This window comes from Drosophila virilis, chromosome 3, assembly GCF_030788295.1.
Source record: "Drosophila virilis strain 15010-1051.87 chromosome 3, Dvir_AGI_RSII-ME, whole genome shotgun sequence".
Taxonomy (NCBI): domain Eukaryota; kingdom Metazoa; phylum Arthropoda; class Insecta; order Diptera; family Drosophilidae; genus Drosophila; species Drosophila virilis.
The window spans coordinates 831,049-853,923 of record NC_091545.1 but is presented as its reverse complement, the minus strand read 5'-3'; the positions used below and the strand labels follow the sequence as shown (position 1 = coordinate 853,923).

The following is a 22,875-nucleotide window of genomic DNA, read 5'->3' as shown; positions in this document are numbered from 1 at the left end:
TTTAAGAAAAGTTGATTGATTTGGACCAGCACTTTCACGCTTGTTGGTTCAAGTCTTAGTTACCTAAAGCACACTTGTTTTCTAAACAAACTTTGAACATTGTTTTCTCCCTTTTCGGTTCAAATATTCCAATAAAAAATATTTTAATATAGTTTATATTTAATTTAAAATGTTCAAGAATCGTATTGAAAGCCTGAGTATAATTGGCTGTTATGTTTTATTTTCTCACATTTTATTGGAATCGGCGGGGTTAAAGCTTCAACCGTTTCTCTCAGTGCATCTGGCTATATTGTTTTTTTCCTCCCCGTCTGCAATTATCATCGTTGCCTATCGGCAACATCGCTGACCGTTTTCCGTGCCTACTTTTTTTTACCGACTACTGGTAATTATGCCCGCATTATTTGAATAAGGCAGCTCAGACTTCAGACGAAGCTGGAATTTAATATGCTTTGCGCTCCTATTGATATAGGCAAATGCACTGGGGTTTCGGCGACTTGTATAATAGTTGTTTAGTCGGCCATATCGTGGCATACGAATCTCACTGATTGCTTTGACTATCCACAAAAAGGCGAATGTCAAACAAGTTCAACGAGTGTCGGCTGCCATGGGCAACCAACACAATGGAGCCAGAGCTCAAATCCATGACAATTTACTATCAACTGGGCATACACATATTGCATATACAAACAGGAGGGTGCTGGTGAAGAATGACCGACTGAAAGATACCCATTCGAGCTAACAAAACAAAACATGTTCTCAATTTAAAAATAACTACGGGACTTCGAGACTTTAGCTGGATGACAATATACTATCAACATATTGCAAACAGTTAGTTATGAAACAACTTTGTTTGGAGAGTTCGTGGAAGTTTTAAAATATTAAATTGATACACTTCTTTGGTCTGTTAATAATAGATGGAATAGACAGAAGACAGGCTAGGAGACCAGGACCATCATCTCTGTCATCAACAGATCTATTCATACAGAATAACTGCGAGGTATTCAAAGAGTGATATTTGCTTGATAAAGAAAAAAAAAAACCCAGGCAGAAACTATATATTTATAGATATACAAAATGTTAAAGTGGGGAAAGATAGAATGATGTGAAAATCGAAAGTAAACCTAGACTCAAACTATATATTTATCGTTACATATTACAACTTATGAAGTGCTGCTCAGAGATATAAATATATAACTGACAAAGTCTGAAGGGCCTTCAGCTGCCAGTGACACACATTTGCTCATCTACAATATGCCCTATATTGTAGTGTATATTTCCCATCTCCCCTTCAAGTAATTTCAAGGATTGCTGCGTTGTCAAACTGTCGCATATCATAGCTAACCCAGACCCACGAGGTTTAATCTCTTATTTGCAAGTGAATAAAGAACAGAACTTGGCTGAAGAAGTTCACGGAAATTGCAGCAAACGTTTCCATTTCATGTGGGGCAATAAAAATTTAATATAATTACGCACAATTTCCAGCTGAAGTTTATGGCAAGCACACACACACACACACTTCCACACACCCACACACATAAAAATATACACTTATGCATTGCCAGGAGCAGGACTCGCTGTGACTTTTGACAGCGCTGAGTCCCTTCTCCCCGCTTCGCACTTTCCAGCAAGTGAGTTTATGAGTCGCCGCCAAGACAAACATAAACACTTGTGAGGACAGTTCAAGGGTATAGGGCGAACCAAAGGGGGGACGGGTATTGCAGCTGATTTCATAAAGTGTAACAAGCCAAAGCTTTGAGCTCAACTGCTGCGACAAATAAGCGACAGAGTGGGAGCGGGAGCAGCAGCAGCCGCGGGGGAAAGCTGCCTGCAAGTCGACAATAAAGCGTTGCGAAAAAGTTTACAAGTTGCCGGAGGGTGGAGGGGCGAAGCGGGGATGCCCAGGAAAGAAGCGAATGGGGGGGGCGCTAACATTGGATGTAGCCAAGTGTTGTGGCTGAGCACACACACACACTCACACACACAATAACGGGTATCTTGCAATTGTGCAAGTGTATGTAACAGCGCAAAAAGTTACAATAAGTATATATGCATACATATAATTGATCAGGTGAAGAGACAATTCGATGCATAAGGGAGAGTGAGCCCAGGGTATCCGCTAGTCGACCACTCTAACTCACTTAACGAACAAGTCGATCCATCGTCTCCCCAGTGCTTCGATCAGCTGTTGGAGCTCAAAGTCGACGGCAGCCAGGCAAAAATCTTTCGAACGTAAAGCTTACAGGGTATCTGTTAGTCGAGCACTCTCAGCTATAGCGCTCGCAGTTGTTTCTGTTGCGCTTGTTTACATTGAGGCACCCAAAGCAAAGTCGACAGCAAAAGCAGAAACAGAAGCTGTCGCCCAGGACGTGCATTTTCCACATTTGCCAGCAGCAAGTTGTTATTTCTTAATATTGAGTGCTGCTGCGGATGCTCTGCCGGCAGCGACGCCGCCAGTGACTGCGGCAGAGCGAATGTCAGGCGACTTAACCTTTGACAGGCGCGGCTCGGCTCCAGCTCGCAGCAAGGGCCCCCGCCGGCAACAACCTCTTGGCCATAAATTGAGTGGCGTTTGTCTGCTGCCAATGTAATCAGATCAGTTTTGTACGCTTCGGCAGATACGCGAAAACTTTTATTTGATTGGCAAATTAGAAAAATCTTGAAGAGAACGTACCTCGCAAAGAAGAAGAATGCAGGCAGCGCAAACTAATCCGCGACCCAGCTTTCGATTAGGCATAGAACCTGTTGCCAATTTGTTTATCTGCTGACGCAGGATCCAGTTTAACAACTCACAATCATTTTGTCTTAATTCGACCATAATTATCTAACACTTTTCACTTTTGGCTTAACTTTAATAATTATTTCGCAATAAAAAATGGCGCAAATCTTTTCAGTGTGGCTTTCACTACTAATTATGGCTGTGCGGCCGCTTAGTGAAAATCCCGAATAATTTTGGCAACTCTCGTTTTTGGCCATCCTCTTTTATCGATATACGGTCACACTCAGTTTATTTTTTCGCATTGTGAAGTGGTGTGCAACAAGTTAATATGCAAATAATTAAAAATAAGTGTTTTTATATAAGCAATATGCATAAAAAATGTGCCCCAATATTATTGCACATAGTAGCCACATTTTGTTTGTTTTGGCGGTAAGTATAATCCAATTATTAATGCTTTTTTCACCAATTGCAAATTTTTATTATTTTTGGCGGCAAAATTTCGCCAAGGCTTAGCGTTTCGCGTTGCCAATTGAATGTTTAAAATCTAATACATTCCCTTTTGAGTATAATAATTGTGCTGGCTACTCTAATTGTCTAACATCTTTTTTCTCTTTGCAGCCACACAGTGTCTTTTTTGTTCAGTGAAGCTAATTGGAAGGGCAAGTGCGTGAGAAAATAAAACGAAGTTAATATATATGTGTAGTGCATCGGAGATCATCACAAAAGTGCAACAAGTGTCAATTTTTTTTTATATCAGTGAAATTCATCTATAGTATATGTGTATGTCCATATTATATAAGCTGCAAAATTGTCGGCTGGAAAATTACGCAACATCCAGCCGCTCTTCTTCTTCTTTCTTTTTTTTTCTGTGCAATTGGAAGGTGAAGTGCGTGAAATAAAAAAAAATCTATATAATTTTATAAAGTCCAAATAGGTGCTATTTTAGTCAATCTAATTGGAAAGTGAAGTGCTTAAAAAAATAAAAATAAATGTAAATGTTTATATATATATATGTGCATCAGTTTTTTTTTTCAGTGAATCTTAGTGAAAAAGGCGCGTAAAAGAAATGGCCAATTAAGTAAGTTTTAGTCCATTGCAAATCATAAGATTTGTAAGTCCAATTGGAAGGCCAAGTGCAACAAGTGTGTCCACAGTGTTATGCCGTGAATCTTATTGGAAAGGTATAAAAGGAATAACCTATTCAACCAACAACAATGTGTTTTATTGCGGTTAGTTCCATTTTACAAATTAAAATAACGTTACTTTTTGAGCGTTTTATAGCCCGACTTAACAAATTGTCTTTTATCTTTTATTTATTTACAGCGTAGTGTATTTATTGTATGTGAATCTAATTGGAAATGAAAGTGAATATAGTGTGTGAAAAATAAAATGATAGCAAAGGTGTATTAAAAATCATCAACGTGTCGATATCAACAGAATATTCATTTTACGCTATATATTTCGGTAAGTGTTTTATATGAATATATTGAAGCTTATATTAAGAACTGCAAGTCACTTTTGTTTGTTTGTGTTAAATTCGCCGTGTGCAAACATATCGATGTGACCATTCCTTGCGATCAGTAAAATACTCGATATTTGATACGCAAAATACCAAGGATGTAAACTAACAGCGGCGATGTAGGTGGCTATCGTTTTCTCCTCTACTCACCCGCTTATTCACCTTTTCGGGCTGCGCTTGCCAAACGTGTCAATTGGCGTTAATGTAATTATGTAATAAAGTTGCGTTAATGGTCGGGGTGCAGCTGCGGCAGTTGGCCTATTTCCTGCTGGAAAACAGGGCAACTGCCGCTAATATTAATTAGCCAGCAGCAGCAGCGGCAACAACAGCGCGCTGGTCAAATTTTTGTTTACATTTTCGCCGCTTAAATTTTCTCGTGTCGCGTCAGCTGGCTATTAAAAGCGTTATGCTAAATGGCCATAACAACTTCCGTGTGACACACACCTACTGCTGAAAGTATGTATGTATGTGTTTGTGGTTTTTTCTAGCCCCGCCCAGTCAGGCTCTCGTTTTCAACAATAAACAGCAGCATAAAAGCCATGAAACTGATTTTTCACGCCATTTTCGTTTACATTTTGTTGTTGTTATTCGTTGCTGTTGCTGTTGCTGTTATTGTTGTTGTTTTAACAGTTTTTGTTCTTGTTTGCTTTCGCCATGGCACAGGCCGGGGCTGTTCGAGCAGTGTTACCAGCTGGCGCTTCACAAAAAAAAAAACAGCTAAATTAAATGTTAAAAATATTTGGCAATAAACAGGTTAGCTAGTACTTTTCAAGGAAATGCCAAAAAAAGGCTAAAACAAACGATCGCTGGCAACAGCTAAAAATAGCTAAATAGACAACACTGTTGCCAACGCATATGTAATTAAAATATATTATTTTTGCCGAACAAAACAACTGCGAAAAAAAGGGAACTAAAAAAACCGAAGCCCAAAAAAAAAAAACGCTGCCTTGTGTATTTATAACGAAAGTTTGTGGGTGTGGATGTTACGGTTATGTTGATGAGGCCTGGGTTGTGCACTGGGGGAGGGGGGAGGGAGGGAGAGTAGGTGGGGAGTAGCGTGTGCTAAGGCAATGATGTTCATAATGATGGCCACTCTGCACGCACCTGCCGCAGATTCTGGCACAGTCTGGCAACGCCCGTGGCCTTCACCTTTGTTGTTGTTGCTTCTTTCTGTTATATCTCGTTTTTGCTTTCAGCACATTTGTTACGCATCATAAATGAAAATGCTCATATAAATATTTCATATTTGAACACAGAAAAACCACCCACACAGAATGACAACAAGTCGCAGTAGCTGACGCGTCGCCACGCCCATCGAAACATTTCACTTTTCAGTCTGAAAATTTCCGCCCATTAAATTGACATACGCGCATTCGCATTCATTTCCTCTTTCCGTTATGCCTGCTTTTATGGTGCTCTGCATGGAAAGGGTATATGCATTTTTTTATTTTTTATGTAACGCTTTGAAGAAAGCAGCTCTGTGGACATTTATCATTGTAATAGTATATATATATCATAGTAATAATATAATAATATAGCTTTGTATAATCTGTCTGTCTGTTTGTTTCTCTGTGAGCTGGACTTTACGTCAGGTTATGAATAGACTAAAATTTTGACTACTTCTGACTAATATACCAAGTAGATCCTGGATCAGTCGGACACAATTTTTGCTTGAGACACCTTCGTATATTTATGTATAAATATTTTTTGCATCTACTTTGTATATATATATATATATATGTATTGCGTAGGGCATTTCAACTTCGTTGTTGGCCTGTCTAACTGTCTCTCTTGTTTTCTTCTTTATGGGTTGCCCCTTCTCCTCTTTCTCGTGTTTGCACAAGTTTTGTAATATTTCGGGTTTATGTTTACAGTTGGCAAACGCATTAAAATCACAGATTTACATTTTTTTCTTTTTGCCTCCCTCCCCCTTTCTCTCTCTCTCTCTCTCTCTCTCCTTCACTCGGCCTGCTGAATTATTTAGTGTTGTCGCCCGCGCCGCCCTCTGCCCCTGCCCCTCTGCACTTTGTCCCGGCAAAGTATTCGGATTATTGAATTTGAATTTGTTGCGAGTATGGCGACAGGCATCAAGGCTTATTGTTTCAAATGTTTTCGTCGCAATCTCGAGAATGTAAACTGTTGATAGCCTCTACACACACACACACCCACACACACACACACACACACGCACACACACATTTAAGGCGGGGTTTAGGCCGTGTGCGCTTGGAAATTATTTTTTAATAAACACAAAGCACTTCACAAAGGGGCACAGAGACGCATCCGCATTCGCTTGGACTGCTGCAGCATAGTTAGGGATGGGGGCTTAGAGGGTGCTGCTGACCTGGTGGGGGGTGCCCGCCCACCTTTTGCTCAGCGAGCGGCAACCAGCGTCGAGCGCAAAATAAATAAACCCACTTTAATATGCGCTCGTTATATTATTTTCTTTTCATTTTCTTGATTTTCCTTTTCACTCCTTGCTCTCTCCCTCTCTCTTGCTGTTATTATGTTTTTCTTTCGTCTTTTTTTTTTTACAATTTTTCGTGTTGTTTTTGCTGCCCGACCCCCCCCCCCCCCCCCCGCGTTGGGTTTCGCTTGTTTGAAGTGCCACGCTCTATTTAAAGGCAAATTGTCTGTAGTCCTTTTTACAAATATTGTGTTTCTTTTTCTTTTGCATATTTAGCCGCTGCAGCACCCCCCCCCCCCCGTTCCTTCCCTCAACCCTGGCACAGTCAAAAGACGAAAATTTCCATCGCTAAAAACTGCGATCTGGATCCGAGTCTAGACATTGTGGAATTAGTTGGCGCTCAGTCTAAAAATGCATAGAACATCCCCCGCCCCTCAGTCCACGCCCGCCTACAAATGCTAAGAGCTGGCCGCTTGAATTAGCATCTGAACCAAGTGCGCTGACCTGCAGAACAGCAGCAAAAGCAGCCGCAGCCGCCGAGTTTTTTATTGCGCCCACAATGCGGGTCAAGTCAGCGGGGACGGATATAAAAAGGCGAGCTTTTTATTTAAGTGGATATTATTAGAGGATTGCATTGCACTCGACCTCGACTTGTCTGTGTGCCCTGTGATAAATGCTGAAGAATAATATCTATATATGGAATGCTTTAACTGACCGATTAACTGAGGGAATGATGGACTGATTGACAGTTTGACTCACAGATTATCTTCATAATAAAAGCCGAGAGTACAGACCGTATTCACTGAGAGACTGATTGACTAACTGACAGGCTGATTGACTGATTGATTGCCTGATAACTGAAAACTGCTCAATCAGACCGATAAATTTAGAGGATTGGATTTACTCGTACTCCGAAGACTACTTGTCTATGGCCTATGATAAATGCTGAGGAACAATATCTATATAGAATGCTTTGGCTGACTAACTAACTGATTGACAGATTGACTGATTGAAAGAAGCCGAAATACAAACGAATAACCAGGAAAAACAATATCTACATAAAGTGAATTACCTGACTGATTGAGTCGGAGACTGATGTACAGACTGTTTGATTGACAGACTGTCTGAAACCTTTAAAAATGATTGACTGATTGATTGATTGATTGACTAAATAATTGGTGATCTACAAAACTCAAGTTCAAATCGAACACATTTAGCATAATCTCCTACGACGTTCGGTTTACCCGCACCGGTTAACACTTGCACCGTGTTGGGTATATAAAAAATTATCTGAATGCCCCTTTTGGCTTCCGATCTGTTAACCCACTAATGTGTATATCTCCCGGCTCAGTTCAGTGCCCCGATGTGGAAATGAGTTCCAGCACCAGCAAATAAATGCGCGCAGATCCAGAAGGGCGCCTAGTTTCAATTACACACGCACTTGGCAAATGTCTCAACGGCTGGTTGGAGCTGGAGGGGCAATACGCATAAAGTATGCCCCTTCCCCCTTGCCCTACCCCCTTTCCACTGGTGCACGCTTTATCGGCTCTCCAAGCTCGAGCTCTTGCGCCTGCTTCTCCTCGTGCTCCTGTTACTGCTGCTGCTCCTGTTACAACTCCTGCTTTGGCTCTTCCTCCTCCTTCTGTTCCTGCTCCACCTACCCCTGCTTCTGCCCCTGCTCCTGCTATGCTTTACCATTTCCTCTGCAATTGTTGCGCCTTTTATTTGTTTTCTTTCTGTTGCTGTTTCTCTTATTGTTGTTGTCGTCGTTTCGTGTCATTGCCTTTGTTTGCTTTGGCAGCATTTCGCCCCTCTGCGCTGCCCCTCTCTACACTCATACACTTAGAGAAATTAAGTACGGATTATAGAACAGAACATACTTACATAAGCTGGATTCTACTAAGAAAAACACTTTTGTTAAAGGCACAAAATAGTTTTTAATAACATTTGCACATATTCTTAAGGATTTGAGATATTATAAACATTCGGTTGAGCTAAGAACTTCGTTTTCATACATTTCAGAAGCTGGCTGAATTTAATCGCAAAATGTTCTCTCAAATAAAGCACAAACTTTCTTTATTTAAGTATTTCAGCACAAATAATTGAAGATTTTTCACTTAGCCTATAGTTTACGTTCAACCAATTACATTTTACTTGGGTTTTTTCTCGCAGTGTACGTGCTGCCTTTCCCTATCACGGTCTCGTGTTTATTTTCTTTTTTATATTTTGAGCATGGCGCGCGTTACAGTTACACAAAAGCGAAAGCAGCGCAAAGAGCACGGATACGCATATTGTGCGTCCCGAAACCCCCCTCCTCCCCCCAACCCCTGCCCTGTGCACTCACCCCTTTGGTCCGGGACACGGCCGACACTCGTTAAAGGTAAAAATGTATTGTGTCTTATTATTATTTTTTTATTGACAATACGTGACGCGTACGCCAAAAAAAGGACAAAATGTGTGCGTGTGTGTTCGTGTGCGTGTGTGTGCGTGTGTGTGTGTGTCCGTCTGAGGATCCTCGCTTTGACGCATACATAAAAGGAGATTTGCTGCAATCGATTTGCGAGCTCCTTTTGCCTTTTGTTATTTTATAATTTTCGATTGTTTTCTTTTTTGTTTTGTTTTTTTGTTATTGTTGTTGTTGTTGCCTGTCGCTTATTTGTTTTGTTGCTGCCTTTCGTTGTGATTATCCTTCAGCGGCTGACATTGCGCTTTTGTTTGGGGGTCCTTTCCGCCTTTCCCCCGCCCACTTGGCCCGCATTTGACAGCACGTGGCCCCATTAAATTGCGCTTAGACCTTAGACTAGTTCGCCGTTAATCATTATTTACTGTGGCCAAAGGACAACGGACAACGGCCCCAGACGACGCGTGTCATAAGCCTAACTAAAGTAAAACCTGGCATAAGTGTACGCAGATAAAAAAAGTCTAGATAACATTTTGTGCAGCTGAAATGCTGCCAAAGATACTCAAAAATTCAGAAAAATACTTTCAAAATCTAGAAAAATATACTGGAAAATGTCTGTTTGAAGTCCCCATTGTTTGCTCGTAGAAAAAGTTATTTTACGGCCGGCTTTTGTTCGCATTAGTCAGCAAAAAAATATGGCACCCAAAAGAGAGCTCATTAACCGAGTTTTCACTGTACTCTGCGCAACCTGTTAAGACCAAAGTGCCACAAATCGAAGATTGCGGCAAAACAATTAGCTTAATCACATCTGTTTTGCTTTAATTTAGCTGCCTCTTCACAATGAAAGCAATGAAGACATTGCGCATACGCCCCGATATTGCAATCAGAATATCTAACTGTCCCTCCCTATCTCTTTCCCCCTCTCGGTCGCTCACTTTTTGTCTTTTCACGCACAAGAAAAGTTCTTAAACAGAAATTTGCTGCTACCTTTTCCACACTCAAACACACACATACACACACACACACACTCAGACACTCAGGCACTGACGCAGACAGGTTCTCGACGACAAGCGTTTATCTATGGCGGCAAAAAGTTTCCTCGACTGGCTGTGCCTGAGGTTAAGTTTTTCGTTTGCTTCAATTAATTTTCATTTGTTTACTAATCTAACAAATTAAACTAACGGTTAGCTCTGTGAAGCTCAAATGCGAAAAGGGCTTTTAAGTATACCCTGTGACCACAGCGAAATGCCTTAAGGGGTATATTTGATGTGGGAGAATAAGTCTGAGAGTTCGAGTGGAAGATTTCGATTTGGAATATTGTCTCTTGACAGTTCGAAAACTTCCCTCCATATCAAAATCAATAAATATCTCTTAAGATTTTGAGATATCTTACAACTCAATTTATTTTCTGTTATTTCGATTGCTTTCTTTAAATTAAATAATTTTCAATATATCGATAGCTCCCTCAATATCAATAACATCTTTAAATGTCGATCTCTATTCCCGTCTCCTTGGGCACATCTCGGAGATTTTTAGACTTAGATAATATTTACAAGACAAGAGGCTGTATGTGAACATGATAATATTCTCCATTAAAGCAAAATCGATAAATATCGATTTCTCTTCCCGGATTGTGATGCATATCTCATTTTATTTTAAGTCAACAACTCCTTCCACATAATCAAAATCAATCAAAATTCCGTTGAAGATTTCTAGATTTCGATAATCTTTGCAAGACAAGTTTTTTTTTAAATTAGATCGATAACAGGGCATCTCGCAGTCGGCCACTGTCCACTGCCAACTCTATAACTTTTGCCTTCTGCCGTTTCGCGTTCTGCTGTGGTTTGGGAAGCGGAAATTGAAAGGATTTGCCCTGTGGCTGCCCGTGGTTTGTCCAATATTGTGTTTGGGACAAGCTTCTCGCAATTGTCAGCTGAAATTTTAAACATAATTATCCAGATGCTGGTCAAATCTTGCCCAAGCTTTACATAACTAAATTTCTATTTCAATTAAATGTGGTAAAAACTGTTGCAAATTTCTTACATTTCGTTTTCTTGTTGCTTTGTATTTATTTTTTGCTCATTTTATCAGCTTGTGATTGCTTATCAATCGGGCTTTTTAGTTCACTTCCTGACCCTTTGACGCCAGCTGCTTTCCCATTTCCTTTTGTGCTTAGGGTTTTCCATTTCCCCCTAAAGCATTGCCCGGCCGTTGTTGTGTGTTTAATGTTAATTAATTTTGCACTCGTTAACTAACTAGGCCTAAACCCTGGCTTAGATTTTGGCCAGGAGCCACATCTTTTGGCTATTTGCTTGTCTTCTCTTAAAATATTTCGTTTCAATTTCCAAGCCCGCAGTTTTGTGAATGTAAACAAATTTGTGAGGAATTTTACTTTGATGTGGCGAGGCGAGGCTCGAGTTTTTACTGCAGCAATTGTAGTTGGAGTTCACTTTGGGTTTGGGTTAAAGTTGACTGAAGCCATGAATTGGAGTAGTTTGCCACAATATCTATTTGTTATGTATTTCATTTGCAAGTTGTCTAAGGCATAAATGACTCAGCTCGTAGAATGTTGTCGATAGATGTCGATATAGTATGATAAATTCGTGCTTTTCTGCGAGAATAAGATATAAGTTCTATATAGGGTCTAACAGACGATTGTGCTGGATGCCGCAGTAGAGTTAATGGCTGAGTGTCTTTTTTGGGGAGATGTTATAGTCATGGCTCCTTAAGCAAGTAATAAGTTCATTGCCACGATTATAGGCACAAGTGTTGCCCCAAATCTCCAAAAGCTTTGCAACTTTGGCCTCTTAATGAAGGGCAGGTATGTTAGTTGGAAGTTGGAAGACAATACCTTATGCATTTCTCAAATTATCTATTAGTACCGGGCAACGTCGGGTAACTTCCTCTATTGTTAACAATAGAATTGGGCCGAAGGTATGCACTGTTAGCCCTAAGCTAAAGGAATCTAATGAATCAAATCCTCATAGAGAAGAAAAACAAAACCTTTTGCAATTTACAAATAATTCATTTGTTCCGGGCAACGCCTGGTAACTTCCTTTAGCTTATTTTTTACACTTTATCATAAGAAGGAGAATTGTTTAAATATAGCTAGAAAATTCTTCTTAAAGCAGCAAATTTCTCATGTGAGAAGCTTCTCCCGACTGCCGACTCCAACTTGAGAGATGCCAAATTAATTACGCCACGCCCTACCGGCTCCCCTACTCGGTACTTTTCAAATATTTTATGGAAAATTCTTGGCATATTCAGCTGTAGGGTCTTGTGCCTCATGTGCGACAGCCCCTGCCTCATGCCCTTCTGGCTGTCGCGTCAAATGTCGCGCCGAAAATTATACCTCTAAAAAATGGCAAATAACAGTGTACACAAGTCCAACATTCTCTGCACCTCAGGCAACCCTCACCTGGCACCTCTCACCTGGCACCTGGCTCTTGGCCACGATTCAGATTCGTTTATTGTTTGTGGCCAGCCAAACAACTTGCGCATTTTTCCGGCTTTTCTTCGCGCTGACGTTGACGCTGTTCACGTCGCCGTGTTTTTAGTGTGTTTGTTGTCCCTGTTGTCGTCGTCGTCTTTGTTGTTGTTGTTGTTCTATATACAGCCACGCCCACCGCAGTCGCCACATTGACTGCCCGCTTGACTGGGCCTGGGCTCGGCTGGCTTTTTCGCTGCCTCGTTTTATGTATTCAGTCTCAGTGCGCTCACTTGACTTTAATTCTTTTTTCACACGCCCACTTCGCGGCCAGGTTGTTGGAGAGATTGAGAGGGGGGCTGTGGAGTGGTTCAGGTGGGGCTGGGTAGTGCAATTTTCTAACGGCTCTTAAGTTGTGCGAGCGCCGCAGCAACAGAAAATCCATGTGACAAGCACTGCAAGCACAACAAAGCCAGAATACCCAGCTCGAAGATACCCTGTACGCAGCTACGCAATAGATATGCGTGACTTAAGCTGTATTCAGTGCTTATTATTTATATTATAATTATTATTTTTTGATATATATACCCCATTTTATGATTTTAGAGTGTAAAATATTCCTGATTGAGCATAAAAATCCAAATGATATATGATATATATATTAAAACGCGTCTGGCGGGGAAAAATCAAGACGAAATATATCAATAAATGCTCTTATTGGAATAATGAAAAAAATGTGCACAAAATATGAAATATTTTTAATTAGTTTAATTAGCTTTAAAAAAATAAGTATCTCTTGCTTTAACAATGGCAGGGCTGTGTCTTAATAATGTTTCTGGGATTAACAAATCAAGAAGATATATCTCTAAGAAACTCCATTTTTTTTACACTATATAGGATACTCGAAAAATATGTGCAATGTGTGAAACATTCTTGATTGGAGAGTCTAAAAAAGAAAAAAATATATCTCCCAAATCGTACAATACTAGAAAATAAAATAAATAAATAATTCGGCTAAAGTTTTGACAAGTTGATTAAATGCAAGTTTTTTTAATCGGAAACTCTACCTGCTGCGTGTTACATATATAAGCACACGTCTAGTATATCCCTTCTGAACACTCCACAATTAGCACAGGGTATAACAGCACGCTCGGCTATGCACTTCGCAGTCGCGCTCGCATTCAGATGAGCATGTCAGCTGAAAGGTGCGCCAAGCTTCCTTTTCCCCGTTTCCCGTTGCCTGTCTGCCTTCCTCTCTCTCTCTCTCTCTTCCTCTCTCTCTCACTCTCTCTCTCATTCTTTCTTTCACTGGTTGTCCTGGCATTGAGTTGTAATTGCTGAACATGCCAAGTTTTGTGCAATTTTATGTAGATTTAATAGCTTCCTGGCGCTCCCAGGCGCACAGGTGGCATTTCTCGTTTCGTACTTGTCTCACATTTCATTGCTTGCGTGACATTTCATTTGTGCGGCGCTCAGATTTAAGATATCAAGCCAGTCGGTAGCCGGTTCAAAGCATTCTCGTAATTGTACTCGGTCAAGATAGCGACCCGCATCCCCTTCCTACCTCCGTCCGGTCGTCTTAATTGATTTGAGCTGAAACTAAAGTTTCAGACAGGCCTTTAACATAAGTCGGAAAACCTGCGGCCCAGCAATCGCGTGGCCGTTGGAAAAGCCCCTTGGAATGGAAGGGGGGAAAACTTGGGGAAAACTCCTCCGGAACAGCTTTCGCGAGTACGACCAAAAACTTCCGGCACTCGACTTGGCAGCAATTACAATCGACTGACATGTTAATTGACAGCCAGGTGGAAGAACATCATCGATGGGCTACGCTCCCCTTCCCACCTCCCCCTCCCCACTCCCCACTCCCCGAATCCCTAACTCACACTCGTTTCAATTGATTGGCCTATTCTTTTGTCGCACACGGCTCCAACCAGCTGCCAGCTGTCAAAAGTTTATGCAACAATTGAATTTAGTTGCAAACCACTTTCCAGGACAAAGACGAGCCGAAGGTTTAAGCTGTTAGTAAAGCAGTTAGTAAGATAAAAAACTATAATAAACTATTTAATAATCAGTATTAGGTGAATATCTTAAGTCATTTAAATAGTCGAACCAGTATGCATCGAAGTAGCTGGATCGAATGCCAGGAATTGGGTTTTTTTAATTTAATTTTATTCCAATCAAACTTCCCTCATATATATATATTTCCCTTCCCCTTTTGGCGCTAGCTCAGCCCCGCCTTAGTTTATTTAAATGAGCTGCTTTCTTTTCAATTGCACTTCTAACATTTTCATTAAAATAATTTATTCATTTAATGCCATGCCAAGTTCTAGAAATAACTTTGTAGTTCAATAAAATGTTTGCAGAAAGTTGCTCGAACTAACGAACTTGCTTTAAGCCAAGCGGAAAACATGATTTAAATAAATGAATAATTCACTTGTAGGAGTATTTTCTTCTTCTTACTGCTCAGCATTTCAGCGTTCAGGGACTTTACTCGGTTAATACTTGATTAGATTAAGACATATTAGATGTAAGCGAAACGTTAATATTAATTTAGGAAAGGAGAAAGTGAATGAATTGCAAAAAGAAAGTGTTTGTACAATTCCTTAAAGCTTTTCTATTTCGAATTTCAAGCTACTTTTCCCTAAATGATTTCTAAATAGAGTCTTGCCCTTTTTCAATGCTCAAACATTTTCATTTGCTAGTTAAAGTTAAAAAGAAATGAAACTCGAGTCATATTTGGTTTTCTTCTTAATTGAAAAATTTCTCAAACATCAATTTCTGGCCCATTCCATTTGCTGTTAATACTATCTAAATTTCTTATACATTTGAAGTAGACGCTTTTCTGCAAATTGGCAGCGCATGAATATTGGCATTTGTGGCCATGCAATTCGCCAGTATCTGCTGCTGTTGCAGTTGCAGCTGCCATTAAGTATCTGTCAGATACTTTGGCACACATTTTGCATTTCGCTTGTAATTGCATGCTATTCACCGCAGCAGCACTTGCTTCTAGATCAGAGGCAGTCGTGGCTGGGTTGAGAGAAAGATGAAGTCGCATTCTGCAAAGCAAATACGACAAACAACAGCTAAAAGTGCAGCGGTCGCAGGAAGGGACGAGGCAAGGGATGGGCAGGGGGCAGCTCTGCCCGCAAGTGGAGCACACTAAAAGCAGTTGCCAAGAATTGTCGCGACTTTTGCTGGGTTTGTCCAGCAATTGACGTTGCGGCTGCATTCAGCATTTCATCGCATGCAATTTGCAATTGGACTCAAGTCTCAACGCTTCAGATATTTATTCCAACTGCAGCTTTCGCTTTCATTTGAATCTGTAACTGCAAATACGTAGAGCGCAAAGCGCAATTCGCAGCTAAAAGCATGCAAAACTATTTGCAAGTGTGCTGCTACAGTGAATGCTCGCTGGCGTGAACATTGCATGTGCGAAAGAGAAACCAAAATCCCGAACATAACAAATTCTTGGGGTTTCTTTAAGTTCTATGTCAAGAAAATATTTGTGAATATATTTCTTAAATATTTTTAATAATATATACGTACTTGTTTTTTCTTATTAAAAAACTTGTTTATTTTTGCAAATCGTTTTTGAGCAAATTTTTCAGCTAGCTCATAATTTTCTTAAACAACTCTTCAACTTTATTTCTTTCCATTTGTGTGTGCATAAATTTGCTAACTAATTCATAATATTAATATACAATTATTGCAGATGGTTTTTTAGTTAATTTTTCAGCTAATTTAAAATATTTTTTAAACGATTTTTATTTCTAATAATCTGTGCACAACATTTATTTATAATTGTTTAAAACTTTTTCTACTTTTAAAGTGTCTGATTTATAATTATATTTATTATGTTAAATTTTTTTAAAATTCTGAATGCCATTTTTATGGCCTTGAATTGTCTTGTATTGAATATTTGTCACATTCTCATTCAAATTTCCACACTTTTCATTTTGATAAATATCTTAAATAATCTAATTCTTTTACAAAAAGATAGAGGGCATGTTTGCCCATTCTCATTTCGGTTAGGGAGTCTTCACTGTACTTGTATCTGCAAATGTTGCTGCTGTAGCTGTTTCAGTTTGTGCGTTTGTTTATGCTTTTTATTTGCTCACGGCTAAGCCCAGTCAGAATGTTTATATATGTGCGTGTGTGTAAATGTGCGTGTGTGGCAGGGGCAGAGACCGAAGCTGTGGCATGGGGCTTGGCTGTGTTGCGGGGCAAACAGTTTGGTCTGCTTCTGTTTGTCTTTGCGGTTGTAAATGCATTTTTCAAACAAATTGCAAATCATTGCCTAACAATAGTTTCCAGCTCGAGTCTCCGCCAGTGCAGCCGCTGTGATTTACTCCCTCTCTGCCAACCGCCCCCCTTCCCACTCTCCCTGTGTGTGTGTGGGTGTGTGTGTGTGTGTGGCTTCAGAATCTCCGACCGCATTGACAGTGATTTAGTTTTTGGCTCCGAGCATTTCGCATACGCAGTCTATTAGATGGGGTTTTTAGCCAGGACCAAGCCAGGACCTAGCTTAATGTTGAGTTTTAAAAACGGAATTTCTGTAATTTGTCAGTGGACAGAGGAGGAAGCGGAGGGGGGGAGGAGGACAGCTCTTTACAGTAGGGTACACAGTAAATTACATTTGGTTTCTATTTGGGGTTTCGCTTTCGCTTTTCTTTTTGATATGCCAAATTGAATTTAGTCAAAGTTAATTTGTGGATAGAACTTTGACAAACAGAAACGCAAAGCAACACGCCAAAATCTGTATCTGTATTTTTTCATTTAATTTTCCAAGAATTTTCAAGTGTTTTATTGCCCCCGCAAGAAAACAAGAAAATTCGTTGTTTATTTTGCTCTAGGAGTAGAATTTTTTTTGAATATATATATGTTTATTTTTGCTTTTAGCACACTTTCAACGAGTTCTGTTTTCGCCTTTTCCCCCCACTTATTTTATTATTTGCATGCCTCGCAGCTTCGGCCGCGTCCATTGACCCACAAAGCGCATAATAATGCGCCAAAAAGCAGGCTATGTATTCAACTTTTATTTAACTTTGCGCATTTGTGCACTTACTTGCAACGCCGACCGACTGGATGCTCTCTCCACGCAAAATTCGGAGACACTTCAGTAAAGTTCACACTTGCACTTGTATTTGTGGCACACTTTAAAGTTGCAAACTTGTTGCACAGTGTTGCAAAACGCACGCACACACACACACACACAGAAACACCTTCGAGTGAAACGCTCTTTAAGTATGCAACACTTTGTTTCTATTTGCCGTTGTGATAAACGACTAACGGTAACAGTCGAAGCTTAACTCAGTTCTGAGACTAACGAGCAACACGCACCGTACCAGCAGACACTAGACACTGGGAGCAACACGTTGTTGACACAAAGACCGCCTAACGAAGACTAATGACAGCGTTATTCGCTTCCCATTCGTTCGGCACAACTTGTCGCAGAGCTGCTGTTGTGAGGTTCACACGTTGCGTGCACGACGAGCGTTAAATACGAACTGATTGCTTGCCAGCCTGCCAGGCATTTAACAGCCGCTCGTGCCGCACTGCCGACTGCACACACACGAACGCGATGCGTGCGACTTCGGCTCGACAAGCTGTAAGCAAGTAACCAGCTCGCTTAAGAGCGCGGCTAGCAGCGCGTGAAGAGCGGGTAACGCAATCGAGAGAGAGAGAGTGAGAGAGAGAGAGCACGCGCTGCCATCCCCGGCAGAGGACAATTGAGCTGTTAGGCTTTTCATTTTATATTGTTGCTCTTGCTCTAGGCAACGTTGCTTGTCACAACTGCAACTGTAAACTGTTGCTGGCCTGCGTTTCGCTTCTGTTCTCTACGCCTGCGCGGCGCATATTCAATGCTCTTTACTACTGTTCTCTTGCCTTCAAGTTGAAGGCACGCTTTCAATTCAATTTGCAGCAGCTGGCTGCAGCTTGTCGCCAGCTGCATTTCAATAGCACTCTGCCTTGCTGCGGTCCGGTCCGGGAGAGCAATACAATTCGTTTCGTTTCCATTTCGTTTCGTTTCATGTGCAGTTCGTTTCGTGCGGCCCCTTAAAGCGTTTCGCCTTTCATTTTGCTCTTTGTTGCTATTGTTGTTGCTTGTGTGCGCATTGTTGTTGTTTGTTTCGCGCGCAACAGGTTCAGTTTGAGCCCACCCCGCAGCCGCACCCGCCCGCCCACTGCCTTTGGCTTTGACGCACATACGTCTATAGCTTTTCATTGGTCTTTCACAGGACTTTGGGGCTTCTTTTGGCCGTGCTTCTGCCCCCGTCTCCCGGTGTCGTCTATTTATATATTTATTTGCAGTTTTTGCTTGTTTATTTTGTTATGTTGTTGTTGTTGTTGTTGTGCTTTTATGCAAATACGAGCACAAAATCGTTTTCTGCACGCTTTGACTTTGCCTTAAGTGCATGTGTGTGTGTGTGTGTGTGTGTGTGTGTGTGTGTGTGTGTGTGTCCGTTAGTGTGTGTGTGAAGTCGTGTATAAATGAATTTGCATATAATTGTTTGCATGTTGAGTGCCTTTTAATTGATTTTATTGGTTTGCACAACAACAACAACGGCAACTAAAGAAGAAGCACAATGAATGGCAACAATTTTCCACAATTTTCCCCCCATTTCTCACTTTATCGCGTGAGTTATCTCTCTTGGCCAGCAGCTGGTTTATTTACTTGCAAGCACTTTGCCCCATTGAACACAACTCAATATGAATTTACAATTCTCGGTGCGGGGGGGGAGGGCGATGGGCTGGCCAATTATTTATCAATCCGCACATAAATAAATATATAAATATAAATTATGCAGCTTATAAGCTGCACGTTTTATGTAGCTCGTAAATTGTTCGCAGCTCACAAAATAATGCATAAGTGAAAATCGATATTGCGGCTTAAATTGTTAGCTCCAATTGCAAAAATCTGGCATTTGAGCCGGGGCGAGGATTATGCGATTATAAGAAAGTGCATCGAGCGTGACTGAAGGCTAGTTTCAAGTCTAATCGACGGATTATGCGGGGCTCAAGTGTGTACCTGTGAGTGTGAGCCTAGTATTACATTTCAATATATCCAACTAACGGTAAAGGTATTGTTTTATATAAAAGACCAAGTCTGATTTTTATCCATTTTCCATAAATGGAACTTTTTAAATGCATTGCAACTTATTTTCGTAAAGTTTTTATATTTGCAATAGAACTTGAAGCTCTTGAGAAGAAAATTTGCCTGTTTTTCATACAAACTTTCCCATTTTCCAGGGGCAGTTTCTTCATATAGTGTGATATCCAATGTATTTTCCACCATTTAGTGTGAAATATATATTCAACAATGGTTTTTTACAAATTTTCTAGCGCTCAAATAAATTATATACAATTTGTAAGGCTTAAAAGATTTTTGCATATATTTTCCAATTCCAATAAATAGATTTTTGCTTTTATTACAAAAACTTTGCCCATCTAGGAAATTGATTTGCGGCTTGTAAATTATTTTATGGTTTTCACAATAAAACAATTCAATTTACATATTTTTCATAGAAATTTATTTGGCAACAATTGGGAAATGTTCTGTCCAGCCTCACATTTATTTAAAGAAATATAAATATATTAAATTCCCAGTTTTAGTGAGCGGGAATTAAAAGCGACCAAATCGCGAACACTTCAAAAACTCCGAAATCTAATCAGGAAAATGTGCAAAGATTTTTGTTGAGCAGCGCGAAACTAATTTAAAACCAACCGCCGACTGTAATTAGGCGCTAATGAGTTATGCCCCCAAAAACAGGCCAGGCCAGGCCAGGCTGCGGGATAACCAAGGCAACGGCCACAGGATTCCCGGCCGGGGCTCCATTCAGGTTCAAAACTAGTCGGAGGCATGAAAAAAAACTGCCACTCGGATGAGCTGCAGCTGCAGTTTGGCTAATCAAAAAGTGCGATTAATTTGCTCGCTTTTGAATGGGACAGCCGCTGCTGTTTGTCTGTCTGTCAGCGTCAGGCTGGCTGCCGAAGGGGGCGTGGCACTGGTGTCAATGACTGCAGCTCTGCGACTCACCGGCCCTCGCTTTCTCTTCCTCTCTCTCCCACTCTGCTGTGCAAGGTGATAATAATCAGACGGGAGGCATTTATAACAAGACATACGCCCCCCAAACAAACCTCCCCTCTCTCCCCCACCTCCCCTCTGTCACCCTCTCACACACGGCCCTGCCCAGCTGGTGGGCAGCACCATGGTAATCCATCTCCTGCCACGACAATGGTTGCTCTGGACACCAGCATTAAGCCAGACACTAAATCCAGCAAAGAAACTAGATACAAATATCTTTTGCTCGCACTGTGACTCTCTCTCTCTCTCTCTTTATGTGTGTGTGGGTGTGTGTGGCCTTTAGTATAATTATGGTGGCATCACAGGACATGTCGTTGACAAGCTCAAGTTGGGCCAGTCACTCAGTCGCACATATCAACACACGCACACCCACACACCCATAAACCCACACACCCATACACACAGAGGCACATTAGTAACCACCATAAAACACATGCAGTGCCGCACAGAGATTGGTCTGTGGGTGGGCCCATAAACCAGATCCGCATGTGTCCAAGTTCGTAAAGTTGATTCATTCATGGCAGCAAAATTTATATGGCCCTGACGCGTGCGTCCAACGGCGGCTTCTACGCTAAGGCTGCGTCTCCTAAGCGCAACTATAAAACAAGTTAAATTGCGATTTGGCAAGTGTGTACGACGCACAAATACCCTGTATACAGAGAAGAGCTGTCATAAGAGGGAAAGCTTTTGCTCAGATCTTGGCTAAGCTGGATTAAGCATTAAAAAGGAGATCCATGAAACTGTGCACGGCGCCCGAATACCCTGTAGCCACAGGCACTAGACAATTCTTTGAATAAAAATCCATGTGGGCCCAGGTTTCTTTCCGTGCATTTCTAAGTTCTGCAAATCGATACTCGGTACTTTGTCACTGAGATTAACACGCTTGCCTTGAACATGAATAAATATAGCTATCTGGACCTTTGAAAAGGAACCCGCGCTTATGTCTAGTCTCTTCTGACATCCATAATCCACTGTTGCCTTCTGCTACGTATTACATACACTTGCACGACTGCGATATACCCTAACTGAAACGTTTTCAAGAGGTACAGGGTATAAGAACATCTAAAACTAACTACAGCCGACTGCGGCTGCTGCTACTGATGCGGATGTGGATGTGGATGCTGATGATGCCGCTGACAATGACAATGACGATGAAGCTAATCCTCCTACCCCTCCTTTACCTCCCTTGACCCCCTCTCTAGCCTATGCCCGCTGTGCGCCGCGGGATGCCGTTTTGAGGCAAATGATTTATCTCGCAGCTAGACTGCAGCTTGGGCATTGGAAAGTGGAATTTAGACTGCATCTTGGCTTATTTAATGCGGCCTATTTGCTTAAATAGAGCCCGCCAATTAGCTGAGTCGAAAGGCTGCCTCGAGGCACGTTTAAGTGGAAATCAATTGGAGATGCGATTTTAGCACGAGCTCTAATGGATACACTGAGAAAAATTCAAGGCTTCCAGACTTTCAATGGCTACACAGAAAATAAAAGGCATTAATTTATTTAACGCATTGCCGCCTTCTTCTTGCGACGGGCAATACGCGCCAGCTCCTGTTCCGTGGGACGATGTTCGCCGTAGCGATCGACCCAGGCCTCGGCCATACGATAGAACTTCTTTGGATCGTTCACAAATTGACCGGCTATCTCCACGTTGTAGGGATTATCGGGCTGTGGATCGTTAATGGTCGCGATGAGCACCTGCAGCACGTGCTCGATGCGCGACGTAGGCTTCCAGTGCTCCGGCTCCAGTATGGGCAGGCAGACCTGGCCGCGCTCATTGATATTGGGATGATAGATCTTCGTGTTGATGTGAAGAATGGGTGGCCGAAAGGGATACTCCTTGGGGAAGTCTATCTCCAGCTTGAAGGCGCCCTTGTCGTATGGCGGCGTATTGGGCATCAGCAGTGCATACCACTTGTAGATGTTGTCCTTCTCGGGCTCCAGCAGCTGCAGCTGGCTGAGCTGCTTTTGCTCCATCATCTGCTTCAGCTCGTTCTGCATGCGCTTCGGCCCATCCATAATGGCATCGTCTTTCTTCATGGTTGCGCCTATTTTTGTTTACTTTTGCCTCTACTCAAGCTGTACAATTTTGTCTAAAGTATTTCTCTCAGTGTTCTATTATGAGTGTGTGTGTGTATGGGGCAGGCTAGGCTGGGAGTTCATTTGGCGTCGAAGCATGCGAAAAGCAAAAGCAGGAAAGTATAGAAAAAGCGAGATAATGTGACCGACTAGGCAATATTCTTTGCTCAGCAAACAAACACACGTCATGGAATATATTTTTGTGAACAAATTTTTTATAAAATGCTTGACTTTTTGCTTTCC

The 22,875-nt window shown here is 41.3% G+C and overlaps 2 protein-coding genes and 1 long non-coding RNA gene across 4 annotated transcripts in view; 1 reads left to right on the top strand and 2 right to left on the bottom strand.

Moving 5' to 3' along the window:
- The window catches only part of Con (leucine rich repeat protein connectin), a 181,964-nt gene that overhangs the window by 45,448 nt on the left and 113,641 nt on the right, over positions 1-22,875 (bottom strand). The window contains exon 1 of one of the 2 annotated variants that reach the window (XM_002060029.4): positions 17,536-17,963. The exons of the other annotated variant lie outside the window; for it this stretch is intronic. The gene's annotated coding sequence lies outside the window, so the exon portion shown is untranslated. Of the gene's footprint in view, positions 1-17,535; positions 17,964-22,875 lie in introns of those variants that run through there. 2 annotated transcript variants of the gene reach the window in all.
- Positions 3,013-4,194, top strand: LOC116650827 (uncharacterized). The gene is made up of 3 exons (XR_004303841.2): positions 3,013-3,145; positions 3,335-3,945; positions 4,040-4,194. It is a non-coding gene; the product is annotated as an uncharacterized lncRNA (long non-coding RNA).
- On the bottom strand, positions 22,039-22,844 carry LOC6636562 (ubiquitin-conjugating enzyme E2-18 kDa). The gene has a single exon (XM_002060030.4). The coding sequence runs from the start codon at positions 22,591-22,593 to the stop codon at positions 22,057-22,059; it is 537 nt and encodes a 178-aa protein (XP_002060066.1). The 5' UTR covers positions 22,594-22,844; the 3' UTR covers positions 22,039-22,056.

What these genes read in the sequence shown, in the direction of transcription:
- LOC6636562 (XM_002060030.4), bottom strand. Translation starts at nt 22,593, where the DNA reads ATGAAGAAAGACGATGCCATTATGGATGGGCCGAAGCGCATGCAGAAC.